General features: G+C 50.9%; 1 protein-coding gene across 1 annotated transcript in view; it reads right to left on the bottom strand.

Annotated features, from left to right (window-relative positions):
* The window catches only part of Cux2 (cut like homeobox 2), a 275,735-nt gene that overhangs the window by 85,097 nt on the left and 166,862 nt on the right, over positions 1 to 23,776 (bottom strand). The window contains exon 3 of the mRNA XM_045132651.1: positions 18,926 to 18,973. Coding sequence (XP_044988586.1) covers positions 18,926 to 18,973 — 48 coding nt within the window. The remainder of the gene's footprint in view (positions 1 to 18,925; positions 18,974 to 23,776) is intronic.

Here is a 23,776-nt window from a genome sequence, read left to right as displayed (position 1 = left end):
CATTTGTTAAGTCTGATCTGCAATACAGGTTGACAAATATATCCTGGGGAAGGGCCAGAGAGGAATTACTTTCAGCACCTTTGGGCAATCTGGTGTCTGTCATAGCTGCTGTTTTCTCCCCTTATGTTGAAATAGCCTGAGACTATATATAGGTCATGACTGTCTTCCAATAAAGCTTTATTTATAAAGACAGACAGTGAGCTATGGGAATAGACCCACAGGTTATAATCTGCGTAATGGCTCATGCCTGTAATCCCAGGATATGGAAGATTGAGGTAGGAGGATCAGCTAACCTTGGCTACCCAATGAGTTTGAAGTCAGCCTGGGCTACATGAGACCCTGTCTGAAAAAAACAATCATGGAGCTAGAAATATAGCTCAGTGGGAAAAAGAGCTTTCTGCACAAGTGTGGGTTCAGACCCCTAGAGCCCACAGGAAACCAGACGCTGTAGCACGTGTCTATAATCTTAGTGCACTTGTAGCGAGATGGAGGAGAAGATCGCAGAATCCAAGAAGCTTGTAAGCCGGACCTTGTCTCAAACAGGATGGACGGCGAGGACTGATATCACGTGCGTGACACAGTATGCACGCGATCACACCCACCCGCACAGACACGCACGTGAACATACACAAGAGCATAACACGAACAATCAAACAAAAACAAACACACAAAGACCTCAGCCCTATGTCCATCAGGGCTAATGGGATAAGGAAGGGACAGAAGCTGGCCTGGTGTCGTCAAAGTGAGAGGGTCTCAGCGGCCAGCAGGTGATACTGCTATCGACCCGCCACGCCCGGCTAGAGCGCTCTGCTCACTGCTTAGAACAGCATCTGGCATGTAGGAGAAGCCCAATAAATATTTGCCCAAATGATGAACGACTATGTCTTCGCCCAGCCAGCAAGGAAAGTGCAACTGGGAAAACATGGCTTCATATGTTTTCCAAAGTTTCAGGGTCTTCCCACTGTGTGGCTCGAGAGCAGGAACTCTTGACATGGAAGGCCCCACTCCTTCCCGCGGTGAGCAGTTGGCTTGAGAGACTAACGTCCCAAGAGGCTGTGCCAGAGGGAATGGAGTCTCCAGAGTGTGAGGAGACATTTCAGGTGACAGGCCAACTGTCTCTCCAAGATCTGCCCAAAGGGTGGAGCCAGTGTGGGAAGCCTTCCTGAAGTTTTGGCAGCCACCTTGTTTAGAATGGAAATAAACTCCATTGGAACAAGGCCCCTTGGTGGGTACTCCTTTCACAGAGAACCTCCCCCTCTCTCAAAACCCTTTCTCCCTGTGTGTGTGTGTGTGTGTGTGTGTGTGTGAAAGAGAGAGAGAGAGAGAGAGAGAGGGAGGGAGGGAGGGAGGGATAGAAAGAAAGAACAGCCCAATCACATGTAAGAATAAAAGAAGATGGCGGACTGGAGAGATGGCCCAGTGGTTAAGACGCTTGCCTTCAAAGTCTACCGACCCAGGGTTCAATGCCCCAGTACCCATGTAAAGCTGGATGCACAAAGTGGCACATGCATCTGGAGTTTGTTTGCAGTGGCTGGAGGCCCTGGCACCCAATCTCTCTCTCTTTCTTCTTCTTTCTCTCTGCTTGCAAATAAATAAATAAAAATATTAAAAAAAAAAACAGACTGCAAGATGGCTTAGTGGTTAAGGCATTTGCCTGCAAAACCAAAGGACTCAGGTTCAATTCCCAGGACCCATGTAAGCCAGATGCCACAGGGTGGCACATGGATCTGGAGTTCATAAATAAATAAATAAATAAATAAAATACAAAAATAAAACCAACCAAAAAACAAGACGGCATAAGAACTTGACCCTAGTGGGCAAGTTCTTTTTAGGAGTGTGGCCCTCTTCAGACCTTACTTCTGGGTAAAGCATACCTATGGAGTCATTCTGCATGTGACCCTGTGGTATTTGTGCGTGTGTGTATCCACATGTTCACGTGTGTGTGTGTCTTCCTCAATTGCTCTCCACCTCATTTTACTGTGACAGGGCCTCTCGCTTGAACCCAGGGCCAGCTGATCTGGATGGACAGTCTAGCTAGCCAGCCTGCTCAAGGAATCTCTGGTCTCTGAGCCCCAAGAGCCGAGAGGCGTGCTGCCATACCCAGCTGGTATTTACATGGCTTCTGGGGAACCTGAACTCTGGCTCCCCACACTTTCACGGTAAGCACTTTATCCACAGAGCCCTGGTAGCCCAGCCCCTTGAGCCACTCAACAGGCCACCAGGGTGGCCCCCAACAACTACTGGCCTCTTCCCATTATGGGGCTCAGTGACATCTACCCACTTCATGGCTTTTTAGACACGGAGGTAACTAACTGCCTGTCAGCTTCTCCTGACTGAGACTCATGCCACCATTCCTTCTTCCTTCTTCCAGAGGGACAAACCCCAAAAGCCTTCAGAAAGCTGCAGGTGAGCCCGGCCCCGAAGCCTGCGTGGGAGGAGAAGACGTGGCGCGGGGAGGCTGGGGGCCGTCGGAAGACGCTCCCAGCCAATTGTTCAGAAGCTTCCATGCCAGGCAGACGAGATCGATATGAGGCGGACAGGGCTGAGGGCCAGGCTGCTCATCTGTGCCCTCTCCTCCTCCCTCCCCCGAGGTCACCGCAGCCACCAGGTTCGGGCTGCAGTAACTTCCTCACAGCAGCTGACCAGTCCGGGCCTACTCTGACCTCAAGCTAGGCTGGGGATAAGTGTCACCTCGGGAATTTGAACTGGGATCTGGTTAACTTCGACGCTTGCAGGTTCTTAGCTTGAGTGACCAGGAATTTGGGCTTGCTGCCACCCAGGAAATATGCGGAAGCCGAGAAAGCCAGTCTGGAGAAGGGCAGCAGGAGGACCTTGCCCTGGTGGGGACATGTCAGTTTTGGTTCTGGATGGTTCTGGTCGTTTGTCCTGCCCCTGAGAGCCCACCTGTACTTGCTTAGCTCTCATAAGCCTGGGCTCAAATCACAGTTCCATCACTAGCTGTGGAACTGAAGGCAATTCACCTTGATCCTTGATGAGCCTCAGTTTCTTTACCTATGAAATAGGCAGCATATTGATATCTACCTCACAGAACTGTGATCAAAATGGAATGCACCAGTGCACCTAGCATATAGTGGATACCCTACAACATCACAGCCAAGATGCTGATCAGCTCTCCTCCCTCCTTCCTTCCTTCCTTTCCTCTTTCTTTCCCTCCTTCCCTCCCTCTTTTCTTTCTTCTCTTGAGATGGACTTCCAGGGAACTGAGGAGAAGGCTCAGTGGTTACAGGTGCTTGCAAACCTGGGTTCAAGTCCCCAGTATCCACAATGTGGAGCATGCATCTGGACACCTGCACCCATCAACATACACATTTAAAAATATATATTAAAAAATATATATATATATTAAAAATTGACTTGTGGGCTGGAGAGATGGCTTAGCGGTTAAGCGCTTGCCTGTGAAGCCTAAGGACCCCGGTTCGAGGCTCGGTTCCCCAGGTCCCACGTTAGCCAGATGCACAAGGGGGCGCACGCGTCTGGAGTTCGTTTGCAGAGGCTGGAAGCCCTGGCGCGCCCATTCTCTCTCTCTCCCTCTATCTGTCTTTCTCTCTGTGTCTGTCGCTCTCAAATAAATAAATAAATAATTTAAAAAAATTGACTCGTAGCTGCCCTTACTACAGACACCTCTCACTTGGCAGCCCTAGGACATGTGAGGGTTCCTTCCTTCCCCACCAAGGCCAGGGACGGAAGCTTGGTGGGCACAGAACGTGGGTGGAGAGGCTGCCCCTGCTGCTCCCTCACCTCAGTCTCACCAAAAACAACAGACCAGACAAGCACATGGAGGAGACGGGCATCTTCTTCCCCCTGAACAACAAGGTGATGAGGACAGCTCCGCCAGTCAGGGCTCCGAGGCAAATGGCCGCTTTCACAAACAAACTCTGCTCCGACGCTCTCCCCGGAGAGGCACTGAATCCTGCTCCTGGGGCTGGGATGAGGGAAGGGTCTGGCTTGCTACTGCCTATCGACGTATCATTAATTTCTTTTTTGCTTCCCACTCAGCGCGCGCTGGGCTCAAGGTGAGAGAACGCGCCCCGGCTGCGGTTCCTCAGTGATAGATTGCATTTCTGTGCCGGGTCCGTTTCATGCTTGGTGACTCCGCAGCAAAGCAATTATCACCGTGGAATGCATAATGACCTAATTAATAACTGATGTCAGCTCAGCCTCGGAGCCATGACTGTACCTTAGCGTGCCAACTTTTTTTTTTCCTCTTAAACATTTGGAGAGAAAAATATTATTATAATTGACTGATTAAATCGTCAGAGTGTCCCTGCCCTGTGGACAGGGCATGTGGTGAGAAGCACGCGATGCCTAGAATAAGGAGAGGGAGTCGACCCCTAGCTGCTGGGGTAACTGGGAGCCAGAATTAGCTGTGTGACCTCGGGCAAGTTGCCCAACCTCTCTGTGCCCCAGACCTTGTTTGTAAACTGGTGACAACAGCAGTAGCCCTGGTCACAGGAAGACTGCACGGAAACCTGACAAGTGCTCAGAATGCTGCCTGGAACACAGCAGCATCTAGAACCACGTTTGCCAACTTATCACATGTCAATGGTCACTCAGTAAACCCCACCTCAGCATCTAGAACCATGCTTGCCAACTTATTCCATGTCAACAGTCACTTCATAAATACTCCATCAGCACCTGTTATATAGGGAACCAAGACTCCCCAAGGTGTGAACACCTTCCTTGGAGGGACAAGTATGACTCAAATGATTAGGCAGTCACACGGAACAGACAACTGTGATGAGCTCTGCGTAGGGTCCCGTGGGTGGACAGGGCCGGGGGCTGGGGGCTGGCTGAACGTGGGAGGTCATGGGGGCTTTCTGAGGAAGTGACATGAAGCCAGGGCTGTGGAGGGGGCATAGGTGTCAGACTCCTGACGACTCCCCCAGAGGGGTGACTGGCGATGTCTGCAGCCATTTCTGGCTGTGACCGAGGGACATGTTACTGGTGTTAGTGGGCACTTCCAGCCATGCTGCTGGACACCCTCCAAGGCTCAGGACAGCCCTGTGGCAAAGAACCACCGTGGTCCCGAGTATCACAGTGCCTACGCTGAGAACCTGGCATCCAGTGGCACAGTGGGTGGGGAGGAGGCCTCGGGCAGACGGTCCAGCAAAGGCCTTGGGATGGGGAGAGTGAGTTTCCAAGGAAGCATGGAAACAGGTGAAGCGAGCAAGAAGGGAGGGCAGAGTGGGTGGCAGGAGAGCCCACGTGGGTTGTTGGTGGGAGTGAATGTGGGAGCAAAGGAAACTACTGGTCATGCAGGTTCAGGAGTAGTCATGGTGGCCGGCACCTGTCATTCAGGGGCACCAACGATCACTCGGCAGATGGTCAGGAAATCTGACTCCGAGGCCTCACGGGGGGACCCTGGAAGGACAGGTGAGCCTTTACCAGGGGACTCAAGGGAGATCAAACATTCTAAGCGAAGGGAGCAGAAGCCCGGTGCCACCTCAGCGCTCCATCTCATGTGACTTGGGGCAAGTCTGTCAGTGGAGGTAGACACAGTGACCCTACTTGGCCTTGGGTGGTGGAAGGCTCTTGTTGCTTTTAGGTGGCCATGTTTTTGACAACTCCTTTGGAGGACATAACAGAGCATTAGCGCATAGCTTGGAGCTGCTGAGCGAGGGGCGCTGGAGTTGGAACCCAGGTGTCACAGATGGAGGGAGGGTCTATCGGGGGCTCGAGCTCTCTGTCCCTCTCTAACCCCTCTATTGGAACAGGGTCTTGCTATGTGGCCCAGGCTGGCCTTGAACTTGTGACCCTCCAGCCTCTGCCTCCCTAGTGCTGGGATGGCAGGCATGTGGCACCAAGCCTGGCTTGAACTCTCTCCTGTCCGGCTGTGGCCTGTGGTTTGGAGGTATCTTTGAGATACTCTGCACCCAAGCAGAGCGCCCATGTGGAGTCGCGTGCCTCACAGACAGAGCCCATCCGGGTACGCTGAGGTTGCTGGGTGCTCATCCCACCTCCCAGCTGTGAGTCCTCACGTCACTCTCTTCAGTGGGCCTAGGAATGCTCCACGAGCTGTTTCAAAGTGTGCCCATCTTGGCTTTCCTGGGGTTCTGGTACCCGGCCCCAATGTATTCTCAGCCCCTTTGCTCCAGGAAAGTCTGTCACAGAACAATTACTTTCCATCTCCGGCCTCCCATGCATGCCTCTCATCTCTTCCCAGTAAACCTACACAGCAGGCACCCATTTAGTGTCAAGGAAGCTGAGGCTCAGAAATAATTTGTCCAACATCATCGAACCAGTGACCAAACTGAGGCCGGAACACAGGGCTGTGCAGAAGAAGGCCTGTGCTCCTGCCATGGCCCGTTTCCCCACATTCTCCATCCTGCTGGGAGCTCACCTCCTCCAGGAAGCCTTCCCTGTTGGCTTGCCTGCCTAGAACCAACTACACCCTCCTTGGCGCACCCGGGATGGCCACTGTGTATCTGCGTTTGTCTCAGTGGGCTTCAGACTCGCGTGGTGGGCTCAGCATCCCTGATGGACACAGCTCCTCTCTTCCCTCACAGCCTGTCACAGAATGTGACCCTTAGTAGGAGCTTTGTAACCCTACTATGACCATGCTCCTCACCCCTGTGCTGGTGTTCCCTGGGCCTGGAAGACCCCTTGGGGTCCACTTCCCAGGCCTTTGTCCAAACATACTCCAGGGGCTGTTTTCGGGCTGTGTCCTGCTCCCAACAGCAGGGGAGGTGCTCTGTCACAGCTAAGCAATAGACAGGGCCGAGCACACTGCCCCCCGTCTCTCCTCCCCTGTAGACAGAAGCGACACTTCCTCCTTTCTCATCCACACACGAGCTAGGGGGACTGGGGGAACTACTCTGTTGAGTGGAGCAGAGCCCTGCGCCCCCACTGGCCGGCTCTAGGCCACACTTTGACCCCATCGTGCACGATATCACTATTGCTCTGATGCCTACCACAGACCCTAGCTCAAGAACGAGCTCTGCCACTTCTAAGTCAAAGCGGGGACGTTTCTCAGCACCTCAGTTTCTCTACATCTCAGTTTACCCTTGGTGGGAGAACTAGTATCTTCCCCGTGGGCTCTCTAGAAGATTCCACAGCATCTCAAATATCAGGTCGCCAGCCCTCAGTGTGACACTCGACAGTTGCTAGGGAGATGACCCCTGTCCTGTCCTGTCCTGTCTTGGGGAGTGGGACCCAGCTGTCTTTACTCTCTGCTCGCTTTTGGTCTTGTGTTATGAGTGTGTGAGGAAAGATTTCATTCCAGAGCAGCAGCTTATAAAATCTCAGGGAAGCTGCGCATGGTGGCACACGCCTTTAATCCCAGCATTTGGGAGGCAGAGGTTGGAGGATTACCATGAGTTCGAGGCCACCTGGAGACTACATAGTGGATTCCAGGTTAGCCTGGGCTGCAGCGAGAGACTGCCTTGAAAAACCACGATACAATACAATACAATACAATACAATAAAAAAATCTCAGGGAGGACATATTTTGAGAACCCTTTTCTGCACTGTGGGCTCTTGGCCAAGCAAGGGGATAGAGAGGATTTTAGGGTGGCCTCTGTGGGGGTCTGTATGCCAAGGGAAGTCTGGGGGAGCAGCACAGGACCTGGGGACACAGGGCTCGCAATTCTGGCCTGCTTCCTGCCTCAGGGCTGTTCCTTTCATGTGGGATGGCAATCCAGCCTCGGGATGGCTAGACTGCCCCCTTTCTTGCTGTGGAGAAGGGTCCCCTCCTGTGGAAGCCTTCCCTGGCTCTCAGAAGGCTTTCACGGACCCAGGGAGCTCCCAGCACAGCCCTGCTCACACAGTAACCACTGACTCGTATGTCAGCGGCTGAGCTCCGCCCGTCTTCCTAGCCGAAGGCTAGCCCTGGGAAGGAACCAGAGTTCTGCTGTCTGATTTGGCCCAGAACTTGTAATAATGCCTAGTGTGTAATCGGGACCCTGGAAATATCTGCTGAGCAGATGGATGAATGAACGCGTGAAGGAATGAAGTGATCACATGTCTGCCATTGCTAAAAGCAAGGATTAGCAACTTTTCACAAGGTGCCCAAAAGTTTTAAGGTCCACCCTGGTACTGTGGTAGCTGCTCAGTTATGTCATGGGACAGGTAGCCATGAGCATGGGGTGTTCTGATAAAACTTTATTTACAAAAGCAGATGTTGCCCCAAGGGCCACTGCTTGCTGGCCCCTAACCTCAACTGTGCCTTTGTACCTCTATCACTTGGTAGGAGGATTGTGTATGGGGATGTAATGGGGGTTAGCCTGTAGCAGCTGAGGAAACTGACGTTTTTCTTTTCTTTTCTTTTTCTTTTTTTTTTCCCCCCGAGGTAGGGTCTCATTCCAGCCCAGGCTGACCTGGAATTCACTTTGTATTCTCAGGACGGCCTCAAACTCACAGTGATCCTCCTACCTCTGCCTCTTGGATGCTGGGATTAAAGGCATGCGCCACCACACCCGGCTTTCTTTTATTTCTATAAATATTTCTATGTATTCATTTATTTGAGAGAGAGAGAGAGGGAGGGAGAGGAAGAGAAAGAGGAAGAGGCAGATAGAAAGAATGGGCATGTCAGGGCCTCTAGCCACTGCAACCAAACTCTAGATATATGTGCCACCTTGTACATTCCACACCATGCTCTGAGTCAGGGGTGGTGGCGCAAGCCATTAGTCTCAGCACTTGGCAGGCTGACGTAGGAGGATCACTGTGAGTTCAGGACCAGCTTGGGCAACAGAGTGAGTTCCAGGTCAACCTGGGCTACAGTGAGACCCTACTTCAAGAAACAAACAAACAAACAAACAAACAAACCAGGGCTGGAGAGATGGCTTAGTGGTTAAGGCATTTGCCTGTAAAGCCTAAGGATCCATGTTCACTCTCCAGGTTCCATGTAAGCCAGACACACAAAAGGTGACACAAGTGTGCAAAGTCACACATGCACACAAGGTGGCACACACATCTGGAGTTCGATTACAGTGGCTGAGGCCCTGGTGCTCCAATTTTCTCTCTTTCTCATTAAAAAAAAAAAAATAAAGGCCACTCTGTTGGGCTTACCAAAAGAAAGAAAGAAAGAAAGAAAATACAACTCACATGTGGAAGACCCGGCACCCGAGGCAGCAGAGCTCAGGGCCAGGGGCATCATAAGTGGTGGATTCCAAGGGCTCTGACCTTGCCCATGGCTCATCCATTGGCGGGCTCAGAACAGCCTCACTGGAGGTCACTTGGGGGCCACACCCCTAGTCCTTTTTGTCTCTATACTTGCTGCCCACCATGAAGCAAGCAGCTTTATTCTGTCCCATGCCCTTCTGTGACAATGGTCTGCCTCTCACATAGGCCAGAAACACAGGGCCAAGCATCCATGCTCTGAAATTGATCCAGATAGTCTTTCCTCCTCGAAGTTCTTTTTCTCCTGGCACTTTTCTGACCCTCACAGGCTGTCTTTCTCATCCCCTGTGTGCCTGGTGCCCTGCATGGGGCCTGCACACATTAGGAGCCCAAGGAATAGTGTCGGAATGATAGGGTTGGAAGGTGGGTTGAGTTTCTCCCAGGCCACCCCCCAGCCACATGAACCCCAGTCATAGTGGGGGCATTATTGGTTCTGGGGTTGTGGGCATGTCTGCTTATCTCCCAGGGGGCCACAGGCACCAAGATGGCTGGAAAGGTACTGTAGCTGATCACTCATCCTGGCATACAGCAGGTGCCAAATCAATGCTGCTGAACTAGTTCTGAGCAAGGCAGGGAAGGGAAGCAGGCATGTGTTTTGGGGAGCCGATGGAGGGAAGGAGCGCTCTTCACAAGGAAAAGTTGGTGGGAATCAGTGTGGGCTACAGGAGGAACCTTAGGAACTTACACAGTTATGGCCCACAGAGAGGTTGAACTATGAGTCTAGAACATTCTGTTCTGGTAAGGCCTGGGAGAATGTCAGGAGAATCAGATCCCCAACTGCCTTTATCTGTGTGTATCCACCCCACCTCCCTGGAGGGGGGCAGGCACTGTGCCTACCCCCACTTCAGACAGTAGTAACCTGGCTAAGAACAGGGCTACCCTGTGAACCCAGCTCCTTGTGCACCGCACCAGGTGATGGGCCTGTGAGGGGTCTGTCTGCAGCCCTGGGTACTGCGCTGGGCCACAGTAGGCGCTCAATTAGCAACGACTGAGCAGCTGAATGTGAGGCTGTGTGGTTGTCCACGCAGCCCCTGCTGGACTCGGTGAGCTGCTGTTCCAGTAGCTTCCACCTCCATGGGCTGACCAGGGGGAGGCCTCTGGGAGTTGAGGCCTGAGATGGATGCCAGCCCGGCGGCCTCATCTGCCCGCTGCCTGGCCTGCTCCGCTTTCTACAATGCAGTCCATTAAAAGGCTTGTAAATTTTCATACGTGCAAGTCTACCACGGCGTCGGCTCAGACTAATCGCTGTTAAATGTGCGGGAATGTCCCCGCCACACGCGGCCCAGGCGATCGCTCTTCACAGCCGGCCAGGCCTGGCCCAGCCCATTCCTCTGCCCGGCGGAAAGCTTACAATGCTCACACAAGGCCAAAAAAGCAATTCACGTCAGAAAGATCAATAATATCAAAATAAAGCACAAGAATTCTAGTTAAAGGGAACACCATCTAAATATGTGGCGCACGTCTGTGATTCTGAGATTAAAAAAAAAAAAAACAAACCCAGTCAATATCCTTCTTTAGATGACGTTATTTCTAATGAGAATAACGGCTTCACCGGGGGCAGGAGCATTAATAATTGACTTGATAAGGCAGAGGAGAGCGAGGGAAGAGGATGGCTGCGGGTTCTTAATTTGGTTGTAACACGGTGTGACAGGCTGGGTTTCAACAGGACATCCAGAAGGAGGAGCAGGTGAGCAGTCTCCCAGCTCATGTGATGACGTCATTGGAGGAGGGTCATGGAGGGCACACTGGCATGTTGAGGTGACAAGGAGGGAGGGGTGTTGCATCTTGCCACATCTGACTCATATTGAAGGTGGTGCCCAGTTTACTGAGCACTTAGTATGTGCTATGTCTGGGCTGAGCATGTAGCCCTTGGGTTTGAATCTCACCTTGATGAGCTTTCCTGTCACACTGTGCCCAAGCCAACAGTTGGGCAACGACACCTCTGAGTGACTCAGGTCTGGCTGAGTGACCAGGCCCTCTGCAGCCTTGAGCATCTACAGATCGTCACCTCAGATGCCAGGTCCAGAATGGAGAACCTCCTAGCTCTGCCTGCACCTGGAGGGACCTGCTGAGTCCTCCAAGCTGAGACCACATGGGCGTAACAGTGTGGGCCTGGGCAACTGCCATGCCCTTTCTGAACCCATTCAAATGTCCACAGGGGGTGAGCCAGCCATTCCTCCCTTGCCTCATTGAACCGGAAGGCTCAGTGACTACTGTCCCCAGACTGGATTCACGCCTCATCATTGTAGGCTGTGGGTGGGCCTCAGTTAGCTCACCCAAGAAATGGGTGAGAGTTGGGGGCAGGGACTGCCTCATGGGGCTCGTGGATGGCCTAAGTGTGATAGGGCTGGTCTTCTCTGGTCCTCTACTGTCCCTGTACATGTCCACATGACAGGTTTCCCAAGTAGCAACTCATTAGCTCTCATGTGGTGGCCGTGATTACTCTCTTCATTTAAAAGTGTGTGGGTGGGGGGATCTGGAGAGATGGCTTAGTGGTTAAGTGCTTGCCTGTGAAGCCTAAGGACCCCGGTTCGAGGCTGGATTCCCCAGGACCCATGTAAGCCATTTGCACAAGGTAGCACATGCATCTGGAGTTTTTTTGCAGTGACTGGAGGCCCTGGCACGCCCACTCTCTCTCTTTCTCTGCCTTTTTCTCTCTCTGTCTGTCAGTCTCAAATAAATAAATATAATTAAACAACAACAACAAAAAGTAGAGAGGGCTGGAGGGATGGCTTAGCAGTTAAGGCGTTTTCCTGCAAAGCCAAAGGACCTGGGTTCGATTCCCCAGGACCCATGTTAACCAGATGCACAAGAGTTTGTTTGCAGTTTCTCTCCCCCTCTTTCTCTGTCAAATAAATAAATAAATAAAAATAAAATATTTTAAAAAATAAAAGTAGAGGAAGCAGAGGCCCACAGAGATTAAGTGACTTGCCCAAGGTCTCAGAGGCAAGATGAAGCCATGCTGGGAAGCAAGCCCTTACCGACCTGGCTCCAGAGCCCACGCTCACCCGCCACAGGTCCTTCCAGGTAAGAGGACAGTCTCAATGGTCAGAGGCCACTCCTCTTGGTCTTGCCTGCTTGTTAGGGCTGCATGTGGCCCTTTCCCTACTTATAAAGGGAAGGCCACATCCTTGCTGGGGAGCAAGGGGTGGCGTTGCCAGACAGTGGGGAGAAGAACAGGCCTGGGTTCCATGGCCGCTTACAGGGGGAGAGGCGGAAGGCAGATGCAGAGCAGGAGGTCTGTAGGCAGCGGAGGGCCAGGCAGCACTGGGTAGGGAGAACAGGGGCTCAGAGTGGTCAAATATGGTCCCTGTTACCTTTGGAGGCCAGCAACTCTTGTCTCTTGCTTCCTCCTCCACTCTATAGCCTCTCATGACTCCCACTCACTTACAGTCATGGTCAAAGTCACGGCACGCTCAGGGCCTGAGCTCTCTGGTACCTCTAACTTCAGAAGAAGGGTGTTTTGCTAGGTGTGGGGTGGGCAGGCTGCTCCTGAGGACCTCAGATCTGAGAGGGCACATGAGCTAATGTGGTACTGGGAAGAATATCCAGGCAGAGGGCACAGTGGAGTGCCAGCTTCCCAAGGCGGGAAGAGGTCTAGTGCTAGGGGTGGCCCTGGCCCAGGGGGTCCTTCCAGCCTCCTGAGACCCAGCGCTCATAGCCCCTCCCATTCTCTCACTGCCTCAGGTCCAGACTTAGCCCTCAATGGACAATAGCTTCCTCCTCTCGGCACCTCGGTTTCCCCACAGGGATAACTACAGGCTCTTCCCCTGCGATGGAAGTACCAGGAAAAAGCCATGTGATCACCACAAGTTGAGTGTGAGTCCATGGGGGTGCCCAGGCAGAGTCACTGCAGGTGATAAGGAAAGCAGTGACAGTCCTCCCTTTGCAATCTGGCTGCTCCGTAAATGGTGATGGTGACGGCAATCCTCTCAGCACCCGGGCTTTGTCTGCTCTCCCTGTCACCTGCTGGGCACACTCTGGTCTGACTGCCCACCACCAGGATGGTGGCATATGGACATGGACAGAGGAAGGGACATCCCAGCCCTCTTTCACCTACAAGTGGGGAGTACCAGGGTGGACTCCTGGGTAACTTTGGCTTAAGTCTACAGAGAAGGATCCGGAACATAGTAAGCCATGATACTTCATATCTCTAAGCACGGGGTGCCCCAAACCCACATGGCTATAGCCAAGTGTCACAGCCCATCTCTTTAAGCTCAGAGGGTAACTGACTCAAGCCACAACTGTGGGTTGAGTCATTTGCTCATTGAACAAATCACTGTGAGGCTGGGGGTGTCACAGCGGTGAGGCACCTGCCCTCCCTGCCTGGCTACCTGCAAGAGACAGCAAGACTAGTTTCCTGTTCCTGCCAAGCTAACTACCTCTTTGCTCTTCACCCCAAAATGGATGCTGGATCTGCTGTTGACTCCCTTCAATGATCTCAAGAGAAGCCATTCAAAGGTCTTGCCTGGGTCTCCACAGGCAGCTTGGGAGGATCTGTGCCCCAGCCACCCAGCTGTCCCTCTGGAGCTGGAGGGAGGAACCCATGCTTGCCTGGAGACATGGGTCTGAGGACTAACCAGCCGAAAGAACACTGTGATAAGATCCCAACTCTACAAAGGCCAAGGGCACTGGGCTAAGGTGGGGTAACTACAGACCCCAAATGGAGAAGCTGAAAACAACCCCTTAGCACGAGGGCTCACGGTTCTGCAGGGTCCTCTTGGTGTCTCTCAGGGGGTGGTTCCTGCCTTACAATCCATTGGCGGGGTCAGATGTGTGATGTGGTTCCAACTCCCATCTGGTCCTATGTGCCCACAGCTCTTGGTCTCAGCCCTCTGGTAGTGTCCATGGACACCTGGGCATCCACCTGGTATGGCTTCTCCCAGCAGGACAGGCTCAGGCCAGTAGGATGTGGCATGAGATGAGCCACCAGGCAGGCTTAGGGCCACCCTTGGTACTGTTCCCATAATCACTTCTGCCATGAGCTCTTGGTCAAGCAGGCACAGGGACCCCCTAACATGGAGACAGAGATGCTGTGGCTTGGCAGGGGACACAAAGACATGCAGATGGCAGGAGAGATGACTATGGCTGTTATGGGGACAGGTGTGTCAAATTCAGCAAACATGGAGAGGTTCTGGAAGGGCCCATCAGTCCTCCCTTGGGTACCTGATGGGGCTCCAGACAGTCTCTCAGTGAAGGGACTTGTTACTTGGGCTTCCCTGGGTGACAGGGACAGTGTCTCACCATCTCTGGCCCATCCCCAGCCTCACCTGAGCCTGACATACAGTAAGTGCTGCCCAAGGGCACCTGCAGAGGGCCAAGTGGAAAGGTGTCCCTATCTTCTCTGGGAAGTCCTTTTGTTTATTGAACACTTGTTGACCCCCACACCAAGACAGACAGAGATGACCACCAGCTGTGGCCTTCCCTGGGTTGACATCCAGACGGCCACCCGGCAGGCTGTAGGCACTCACAAACTATTTACTGGATGACGAAATGATTGTGTGGACTCAGGTGATCATTTAAAATGTTTCCCGGCGAGTGGCATCTTGGTCCCCTCCCCATGCTCCTAGAAGACGGCCATGGTCATAGTCACATGAGCGCCTCAGATCCTGGGAGGGTGGCAAGAGAACTCCTCAGGTCCCTCAGGTCCAGGTAGACACATATAATCCACTGGGAATTGGTCACTCTCTTGCCCTCCCCCACACACATGGCATCTCAGCCCCAGGGGCTGTCCCCACCTAGGAGTGAAAATGGTGGCTCAGCGACATGAAGTCTCATAAGCTCCATCACTGGGGTGTCAGTCTCTTTCGTCCCCAGATGGCCGCTTCCAAGAGGCGTGAATGAGCATAGCTGCTCTGGGCCAAACAAAAGCCTTCCTTCCTGCAGGTCACCCTCCACTGGTGACAGACAGAAGGGGACGAGAATAAGCAAACCTCCTCACATGGCCCCATGGTCTCCCCAGCTGGTAGACAAGCTCCTTGGAAAAGTCTCCTCACCTCAGATTTAGCAAAACCAAACTTTTAATTTAGATGTTTTCATCTCTCCGTCTCCAAGTAAAAATAAGTTTAAAATAATGACTGTAATAAATGAAGGTAATTAATTGTAGTTTGTTCCTTTACTGTCTAGTCAGCTTAATTTTACCTTTTCAACTAATAATGAGAAAATAATTTTTGTGCTTGGAGGGTTAATGATATGTAACTGTGCGGACTGCTAATTGCATGTTGCGATCCATCCATCAACAACCCCATCTGTGTGCCTTGATTATGTTTCCTAAATTATTGCTTTGAATTATCTTTCATAAAGCAACTTCTGTAATTAGCGGGGCTTTTGCTTTGCTCTTTTCTCTGCGCGCAAGGATATTCAAACTTTGGTCATTTCAAACTGTCACGACAAGCCACCTTCTCTGGCTGTCTTTGTTTCCCTGAGCAGGGGAAATCAAAACTGTCCTGTGAGTAATCAAGGCTTCCTTGATTCTCAGCAGGGCAAATTTACTTCCTCCTGCCCTGCCTCCCACAGATAGGAAAGAAAAAAAAAAAAAAAAAAGGAAGACAAGGAGGAGAAAGGTGGGGGTGGAGAGAAACCAGCCTCCTCCCCCTCCAATTCTGTACACACTGAGGCTGCTGGAGAGAAATGTAGGAATGAACTTGAACATGGGAGCTTTCAACCAGAGCCCGGCAGGCAGCCTGTGTGGGGTATTAAGCCACGGGGCATTTTACAGACTGGCTTATATGACTTGGGGCAGTCTTGGTCCTTGGAGAATACTTCTAGGAGGTGGTTAACCCCCACTTGGAAACTCACAGCTCTGACAAGGAGTTCACTGTGGTGGCCTTGTTAAAATAATGAAAACTGAGCCAGTCATGGTGGCTTACTATCACAATCCCAGCACTTGGGAGGCTGAGGAAGGAGGATCGCCATGAGTTCTAGACCAGCCTGAGCTACAGTGAGACTGCCTCAAAACAAACAAACAAACAAACAAACAAACAAACAAACAAACAAACAAAGCCAAGAGAGCTGGAGTGATGGTTTAGTGGTTAAGGCTTGCCTGTGAAGCCTAATGGCTCAGGTTTGAGTCCTTAGAACCCATATAAGCCAGATGCACATGGTGGCACACGCATCTGGAGTTCGTTTGCAGTGGCTAGAGGTCCTGTTGTGCTCATTCTTATTCATTCTTTCTCTCTAATAAATAAATAAATAAATAAAATATTTTTAAAAAACCAAAAAAGGTAGTATTTTGATTATATAGCCCATGTATGAACAGTTTGTGGGGGTCCCAAGGATAAGCTTGTTGTAACAACTTGTTTCTCTCCCCGCACTGGGGAGGGGCAAGCAGCCATAGTGGCTCAGTGGAGCGATCACAGGGAAGCAGGGGCCTGGGGAATCAAAGTCCAGATAGACAGAGTCCTCTAGGCACATGCCAGGGATGGTGGAGGAGGTATCGCTTAAGAAAAGAAACATTGGGTATGGTGGCACACGCTTTTAATCCCAGCACTCAGGAGGCGGAGGTAGGAGGATTGCTGTGGGTTTGAGGCCAGCCTGAGACTATGTTGTGGATTCCAGGTCAGTCTGGGTTAGAGAGTGAGACCTTATCTCAAAACAAAAAAGGAACCAAGTTCTTTGAGGACTACCCACCCCCGGATATTTAAACAATGTCTATGTAATGTGCCATGTGGTTTAGGATATGAGTTCTCTGTTTTATCTTCCCTTTCAATACCCTGAAATTGTTCTGTCCTGGTTCTTACTGAGCACCAACTGTGTACCAGACACCTTGTGCATGTGCGTGTGTCTGTCTGTCTGTCTGCCTTGCAGCTGCTTCATGCTTTGCATCCCTCAGGCTTGTCTCAGGCATCACCAAAGAGGTTGAGGAGTTGCCCCAGGCTGCACAGCTTGAAGGAGGAGGCTGAGGTACGAAGCTGAGCCCGACTGCCTGTGCCGCATGAGGCTATGCTTAGGAGCTCCTGAGCACCGGCCACGTGGACTGTTTAACTGCTACCAAGCAGCCGTGCCAAAGTCAGCCAGCTTCTAACCAGTACAGGAAGCCTGCGTTGTTTTTTTTTTTTTTAATTAAAAAGCCAATACTGAGGTCTGTAGAGATGGCTTAGTGGTTAAGGTGCTTGCCTGCAAAACCAAAGGACCCAGGTTCGATTCCCCAGGACCCGTGTAAGCCAGACACACAAGGTAGTGCATGCGTCTGGAATTCATTTGCAGTGGCTGGATGCCCTGATGTGTCTCTTCTCTCTCTCTCAAATAAATAAAAATAAAAAAAATATTTTAAAAAGCTGATACTGGAGGCTGCAGATAAGAGGAAAAGTAATATCCAGGGCTTTGTTTCCTTTTTTTTTTTTTTTTTTTTTTGAGAAAGGCCCTCCTTATGTAATCCAGACTGAGACTATGGGCAAGAGCCACCACACCAGGTGTTCCCAAGACTTCTGAAGTACCTGGCGGCGTTTTGAGCACTTTCTTGACATTAACCTTGGTCTTCCTCGGTCTCAACCCTATGAAGGAGGAATGGTTGTTCCCATTTTATAGATGAGTACATGGAGGCACAGAGAGGTTAAGCAAACCACTTAAGGTCACACAACTAGGAAATGACTGAGGCAGGATCAAACCCCAGTGCTCTTCATTCCCTGGACGTTCTTGGAGTGGCCGACATCACATCAAGCCCTTCCTGGCTCTAGGTCTCATGTCTCACCCCCAAACAACACAAGAAGACGGGTCTTTATTGCCGAGTTATAGACGGGGAAACGGAGGCTCTCAGAGGCTAAGGGAAACTGCCCACACCAGTCCTAGCAAGGAAACACAAGGAGGTGGTGTCACCACAGTGGCTCAGTGGCTGTCCTCCGGCCAGGCAGTGGGATCAGCCGCCCAGGGAACCCTGTGCAGAGTGGCATCCATGAATCAGCAGTCAGACTTCTGAAGTGTTAAAGTCACAAAGCCAGGAAAGCACTCTTAACAGCATTTCCTCTTATGACTTTGGTTGGTTTCCTCATCAGGTGCCTCATAGTTCAATGAATCAGCATGAGCGACTCTATTAAAAAAAATTAGGCCGGGTGTAGTGGTGGACGCCTTTAATCCCAGCACTGGGGAGGCAGAAGTAAAAGGAGGATCGCCGAGAGTTCAAGGCTACCCTGAGATTACATAGTGAATTCCAAGTCAGCTTGGCCTAGAGTGAGACCCTACCTTGAGGAACCAAAAGAATAAAAAATAAATAAATAAATAAAATAAAAATTCGTGCATCAGTCTCCTTGGTCATCAAATGAAGGACTGAGAACTATGGAACAGATATAGGCCATTTATAGGACATTTCATGCCCCCCATGTGCTTATGTGGCGTGAAGAGATGGCTTTGAAGGAAGGGTTGGTGGGCGCAGAAAGTCTGATAAGAAGACCAGTCCCGGGGTCCTGCTGAGTCTAAGGGGAGCCCCGTCCCTTCAGACACTAGAGCTAACCTTCCCTCTGCTGCCTCACTCACTGTGACCCTAGAATCTTCTCAGCCACCTCCTGCACCAGCCAGGTGAGGGACGTCCTTGGCTGGGGCAGGAAAGATTGATTACGGCTGACTTCTCATTCACACAGCGGCTGGGAGCAGAATTTCTTGTCATGCTGGTAACCCCTGGGACTCGTCTGCCTGGCTGCCTTGGGCAGGGAAGCAGGCAGAATGCCATGGAGTAGTGGGGGTGGGGGTTCACTTAGCACAGGCCCCCCTCTATCATAATGGGGAAACCTGGAAGTGAGGAGAGTTGGTGACATTTAGCCCACCCCACCCCCAGTGCTTTGCCCTTGGATCTTACCTCGGCTTGGAAGCTTTTTAACACGGGAGCCACCATCTCTCTGATTTCCTGAAAAAGAGATCAGAAAAGAGTCTACCACAGGGCAGGTGGGCACTCTATATTGTCCCCTGCACCAGTTCGCGGGACCTATACCTGAGGGGTTTCATAAGGGACAGGGACACACACACACACACACACACACACACACACACACACACACACCAGATTGCAGGGAAATGGCGAGTGTGAGAGGTTCTTTTCCTGCAGGACATCTCAGAGCTTTCAATGTAATGCACATTGGGAATTTCTGGAGGAGGGAGAGAGGAATGGACTCTTCCCAATGCATTTGATCATGGCATAGTCCTTGTCACTCAATTCTGTTTTTTTTTTTTTTTTTTTTTTTTTGAGGTAGAGTCTCTCTCTAGACCAGGCTGACCTGGAATTCACTATGTAGTCTCAGGGTGGCTTCAAACTTACTGTGATCCTCCTACCTCTGCCTCCCGAGTGCTGGGATTAAAGGCGTGCACCACCATGCCCGGCTTCTAGCCCTTGTTTTTAAAAATATATTTTTATTTATTTAGAGACACAGAGAAAGAGAGATACATGATAGATAAACAGATGAGAGAGAGATAGAATGGGTGTGCCAGGGCTTCCTGCCACTATAAATGAGCTCCAGACACATGCTACATTATGCATCTGGCTTTACACAGGTACTTTACCAGGCTGTCAAGTTTTGCAAGCAAATGCCTTTAACTGCTAAGCCATTGCTCTAGCCCCCAGCCCTTGGTTTTTTAAGACCGGGTCTTGCTACATAGCTGAAGCTGTTTCAAACTCATGTTCCTCCTGTCTCAGCCTCCCGAGTGCTAGGTTTACAGGCAGGCTCACCATACCCAGCGCATGGCATGGTCCTTTACATAATATCTCATGGAAACAATAGACTGCAGTAGGGGCTGGGGAATTGGCTCACTCTCAGAGCTTGGTCACCAAAGTTCCCTCAGGAAATCCTTCTGGGGCTGTTTCCTAGTTGTCACCTGTCCCAAAAAGAATGCCTCTTAGGCCGGGCGTGGTGGTGCACGCCTATAATCCCAGCACTCGGGAGGCAGAGGTAGGATGATTGCCATGAGTTCGAGGCCACTCTGAGACTCATGGTGAATTCCAGGTCAGCCTGGACTAGTGTGAAACCCTACTTCAAAAACAAAAAAAAGCCTCCTATCTTGGCAGTGCCACTTCTCTCCTGGCTGTCCTTTGTCACCAGAATGTGCAGTTGGTTTCTTGGAGCTTGCCCAGGTCCCTAGTCCTGCCATGTACAGAGGAAGCAGATCAGTGCTGGTGAGAACAAGGGGACTTGGCTCTGGTCCTTCGACCCTGCTATTTCCAGACCCAAATCTCCTAACTTTCTCAAGTGACCCTGTGGCTCCCGGACCGAAGGGGTTCCCTGGTGGCCCTCAGGGTTCTCCCCAGCATTCAACAGGGATGTCATCTGTGCCACGAGTTCCAAGTTGCCAACCCTGAAGTTTGTGGTTTCCTCTGAGATCTACCAGGGACCATTCCTCTTGTCCCAATTGGTGAAGACCACAGGAAGATCTCGTGGGAGGAGGATTGAAGGGGCTGGAAGGTGACAGAGAGACCAGGAAGGAGAAGAGGGGCTGGAGGGTTAAGAGAAAATTCTGCCCCTGTTCTGGTCCCGGCTACCTCTTCTGGCTCACTTCAGTCTCTGGAGCGTCTCAGAGAAGCTGCTGTTCTCACATAAGCTGAGGGTGTTGCGGGTGTACAGAGCTTTGAACCCAGTGGCTTTGGCCCCAACATAGTGAGCTGGCTGAGCAATGGTAATGTCAGGAAACTCATGTTCATGGTCAGTCAAGAGCCCAGATGCAGAGGCCAGGCAGGAAGTGGGTGAGAGGGAGGCTGTTGGGGACCACAGCAGCAGTTCATGGTTGCTGTGGGCAGCCTGGATTCTCTGGGCTGCAGGACAGACCCAGCCACTTCAGAGGACACCTGAATGCCAGTTTGCAGGTTAGACAGGTCTCTGCTTCTGCCACTCAGATAGGAAGTCTCTGACTCTTCTCTATGCCTGGGACATGCATGCTGCCTACTTATCACAAAGGGCAGGAGTTCTGAGCCCTCAAACATCCAGAAGGGGACACTGAGGCCTGGGAAAGGCTGGTTTACTCAAAGTCATGTAGCAAGTAGGTGACATAGTTGAAATTTTTAAAAAATATTTTTATTTACTTATTTGATAGAGGAAAAGGAGAGAGAGAGAGAGAGAGAGAGAGAGAGGGAGGGAGGGAGAGAATGGGTGCTCCAGGGCTTCTAGCCACTGTAAATGAACTCCAGATGCATGCGCCACCTTGTGCCACTGGCTTACGTGGTTCCTGGGGAATCGAACTGAGGTCCTTTGGCTTTGCAGGCAAATGCCTTAACCTTTAAGCCATATCTCCAGCATGACAGTTGAAATTTGACCTCAGGTTACCTTACACCCCACAGGGGTTCTTTTCAGAACCCACACTCAAGCGAGGTCAGGGGTTCATATCTGAGAACTACTGGAAAGAGGAGAGCTGTCAGGCCAAGATGGGCCTCTTGCATAACGGGTGGGGAGGAGCCAGGCAGGGCCAGACACAGGTGAACTGGGCCCTGGCGAGTAGTGTTCTTAAATAAAGCTCTGGCACGACGTTTCCATCAGGAGAGGCAAGTTCCAAAAATGAGAATTTTCAGAGCCATGACTATAACAGGAAACTTATTCCTCTTAATTACATAATTGCATAATTATGCAGTATTAAAAAATTATGTAAGTCAAACTCAGAGGCTTAAAGCCTGGCCTGGATTCTCTCATCACCTGGGGCTCCCGTGTGGATGGAGGGAGGAGCAAGTTGACTTTACCATGCTGGGGGAAATATTACAAGACCGAGGGTCCGAGAGGACCAGAGAGAGAAAGAGGGTGCCGGGCTTTGAAGATCTGGGGCACAGTCAGCTGTTTTCCAGAGACTGGAGAGTCAGAGGCATTCTTAATATGAAGAGAAAAATCAGCTTAAAGACCATGCTAAGAGAACTGGAGAGGGGGCTTAGCAGTTAAGGCACTGGCCTGTGAAGCTCAAGGACCCAGGTTCAATTCCCCAGAACCCACGTAAGCCGGATGCACATGGTGGCACATGTGTCTGGAATTTTTGCTGTGGCTGGAGGCCCTGCATGCCCATTCTCTCTCTCTAATAAATAAGTTAAAAAAAATATATATGTATATATAAAGACCATGTTATGGTCTGCTTAAAAGGGAATGGAGAGTCCCTCCATGTTACCATGTCACCTAGGCCTTCTTAGCTCTCAGGGTTAAATCAAAGATTTTGCTTGAGCCGGGGTATGGTGGCACACGCCTTTAATCCCAGCACTCGGGAGGGAGAGGTAGGAGGATTGCTGTGAGTTCGAGGCCACCCTGAGACTCTATAGTGAATTCCAGGTCAGCCTGGGCTAGAGTGGGACCCTACCTCAAAAAACAAAAAAACATTAAAAAAAAACCCCAAACATAAAAAATTAAAAAAGATTTTGCTTGGCCTTGCTGAGGTCTCAATGCAGGCGACACTCAGATAAAAAGACTTCTGCCTATTTTCTTTGAAAAGCCTTTCGGTTCTCAACCCTGACTCCTAGACTTGTTTTGTGAACAAGTTCTAGCTATACCCTCATCCCCTCTCCTGCCCTGAAGAAGCGCAGCTGTTTATGACCTGATTTTACAGCTAAGGCCCCAGGCCAAAGCCCCTTTGTGCCCATGTGGCCTGACCCCGAGCTAGGTCTGCCTCGCCTCTGACTTCCCACATCCCCTCCTCCACCAGCAAGACAGCAGTGGGTGCCCCTTAGTGGGTACAGACAGCAGGCAAAAGGTCTGTGGCTGGATGCCAGCCCCCACCCATGCTCCTCCATGACCCAGTGCACCTGAGCAAGTAAGCCTGAAGTGCAGGAAACAGCAGTTGACCTCAGGGTTCTGTTTAGCTGATGTCACAGCCCCACCAAAGTTACAGACTCAAAAGCCTTTATCTTTTGTTTGTGTTTATTCCCATTGCTTTATTCTTTTTGTTTTTAATTTGAGAAGCCACAGGGGGTCCTGATGGCAGAGGGGAAAGAAATTCTCACATTCACCCCAATGAAGAACACAGACATGTCTGGGCTGGTCTGTTCCTCTGGGGTCTTTCTCTGCTTGGGGATGGCCATTCTGAGGGCCGAGGGTGGGGGGGGGGGAACGGAAGGGATAGATTCATTGACTGGCTTGGGGGAGCAGGATTCCAGAGGTAACTATGGAGGTTCTAGCTGCATTTCCCAGACCCAGTGGAAAAGTAAGATAAGAGCCAGAACTAAGGGCTGGGGAGGTGGCTAAGTTGGTAAAGTGCTTGCCTCACAAGCTTGAGGTCTTTGGTTCAATCCTCAGAACACATGTAAATGCTGGACATAATGATACACACTTACAGTCCCATTATTGGGGAGGTGGAGACAGGAAGACCCCTAGAGTTTGCTGGCCAATGAAAAAAAAGGGAGGCTGGGAAGATGGCTTAGCAGTTAAAAGTTCTTGGTTGCCTACAGAATGGGAAAAAATCTTTGTCAGCTATACATCTGATAGAGGGTTAATATCTAGGATATACAAAGAACTCAAAACATTAAATAATAAGAAATCAAACAAGCCAATTAAAAAATGGGCTATGGAGCTAAATAGAGAGTTCTCAAAATGAAGAAATACGAATGGCATGTAAGCATCTAAAAAAATATTCAACATTCCTAGTAGTCAGGGAAATGCAGATTAAAACTACATTGGGATTCCATCTCACTCCTGTCAGAGTGGCTATCATTATGAAAACAAATGATCATAAATGCTGGCGAGGATGCGGAAAAAGAGGA

This window comes from Jaculus jaculus, chromosome 13, assembly GCF_020740685.1.
Source record: "Jaculus jaculus isolate mJacJac1 chromosome 13, mJacJac1.mat.Y.cur, whole genome shotgun sequence".
Lineage (NCBI taxonomy): Eukaryota > Metazoa > Chordata > Mammalia > Rodentia > Dipodidae > Jaculus > Jaculus jaculus.
The sequence above is the reverse complement of the archived record's forward strand: the minus strand, read 5'-3'. Positions and strand labels throughout refer to the sequence as shown.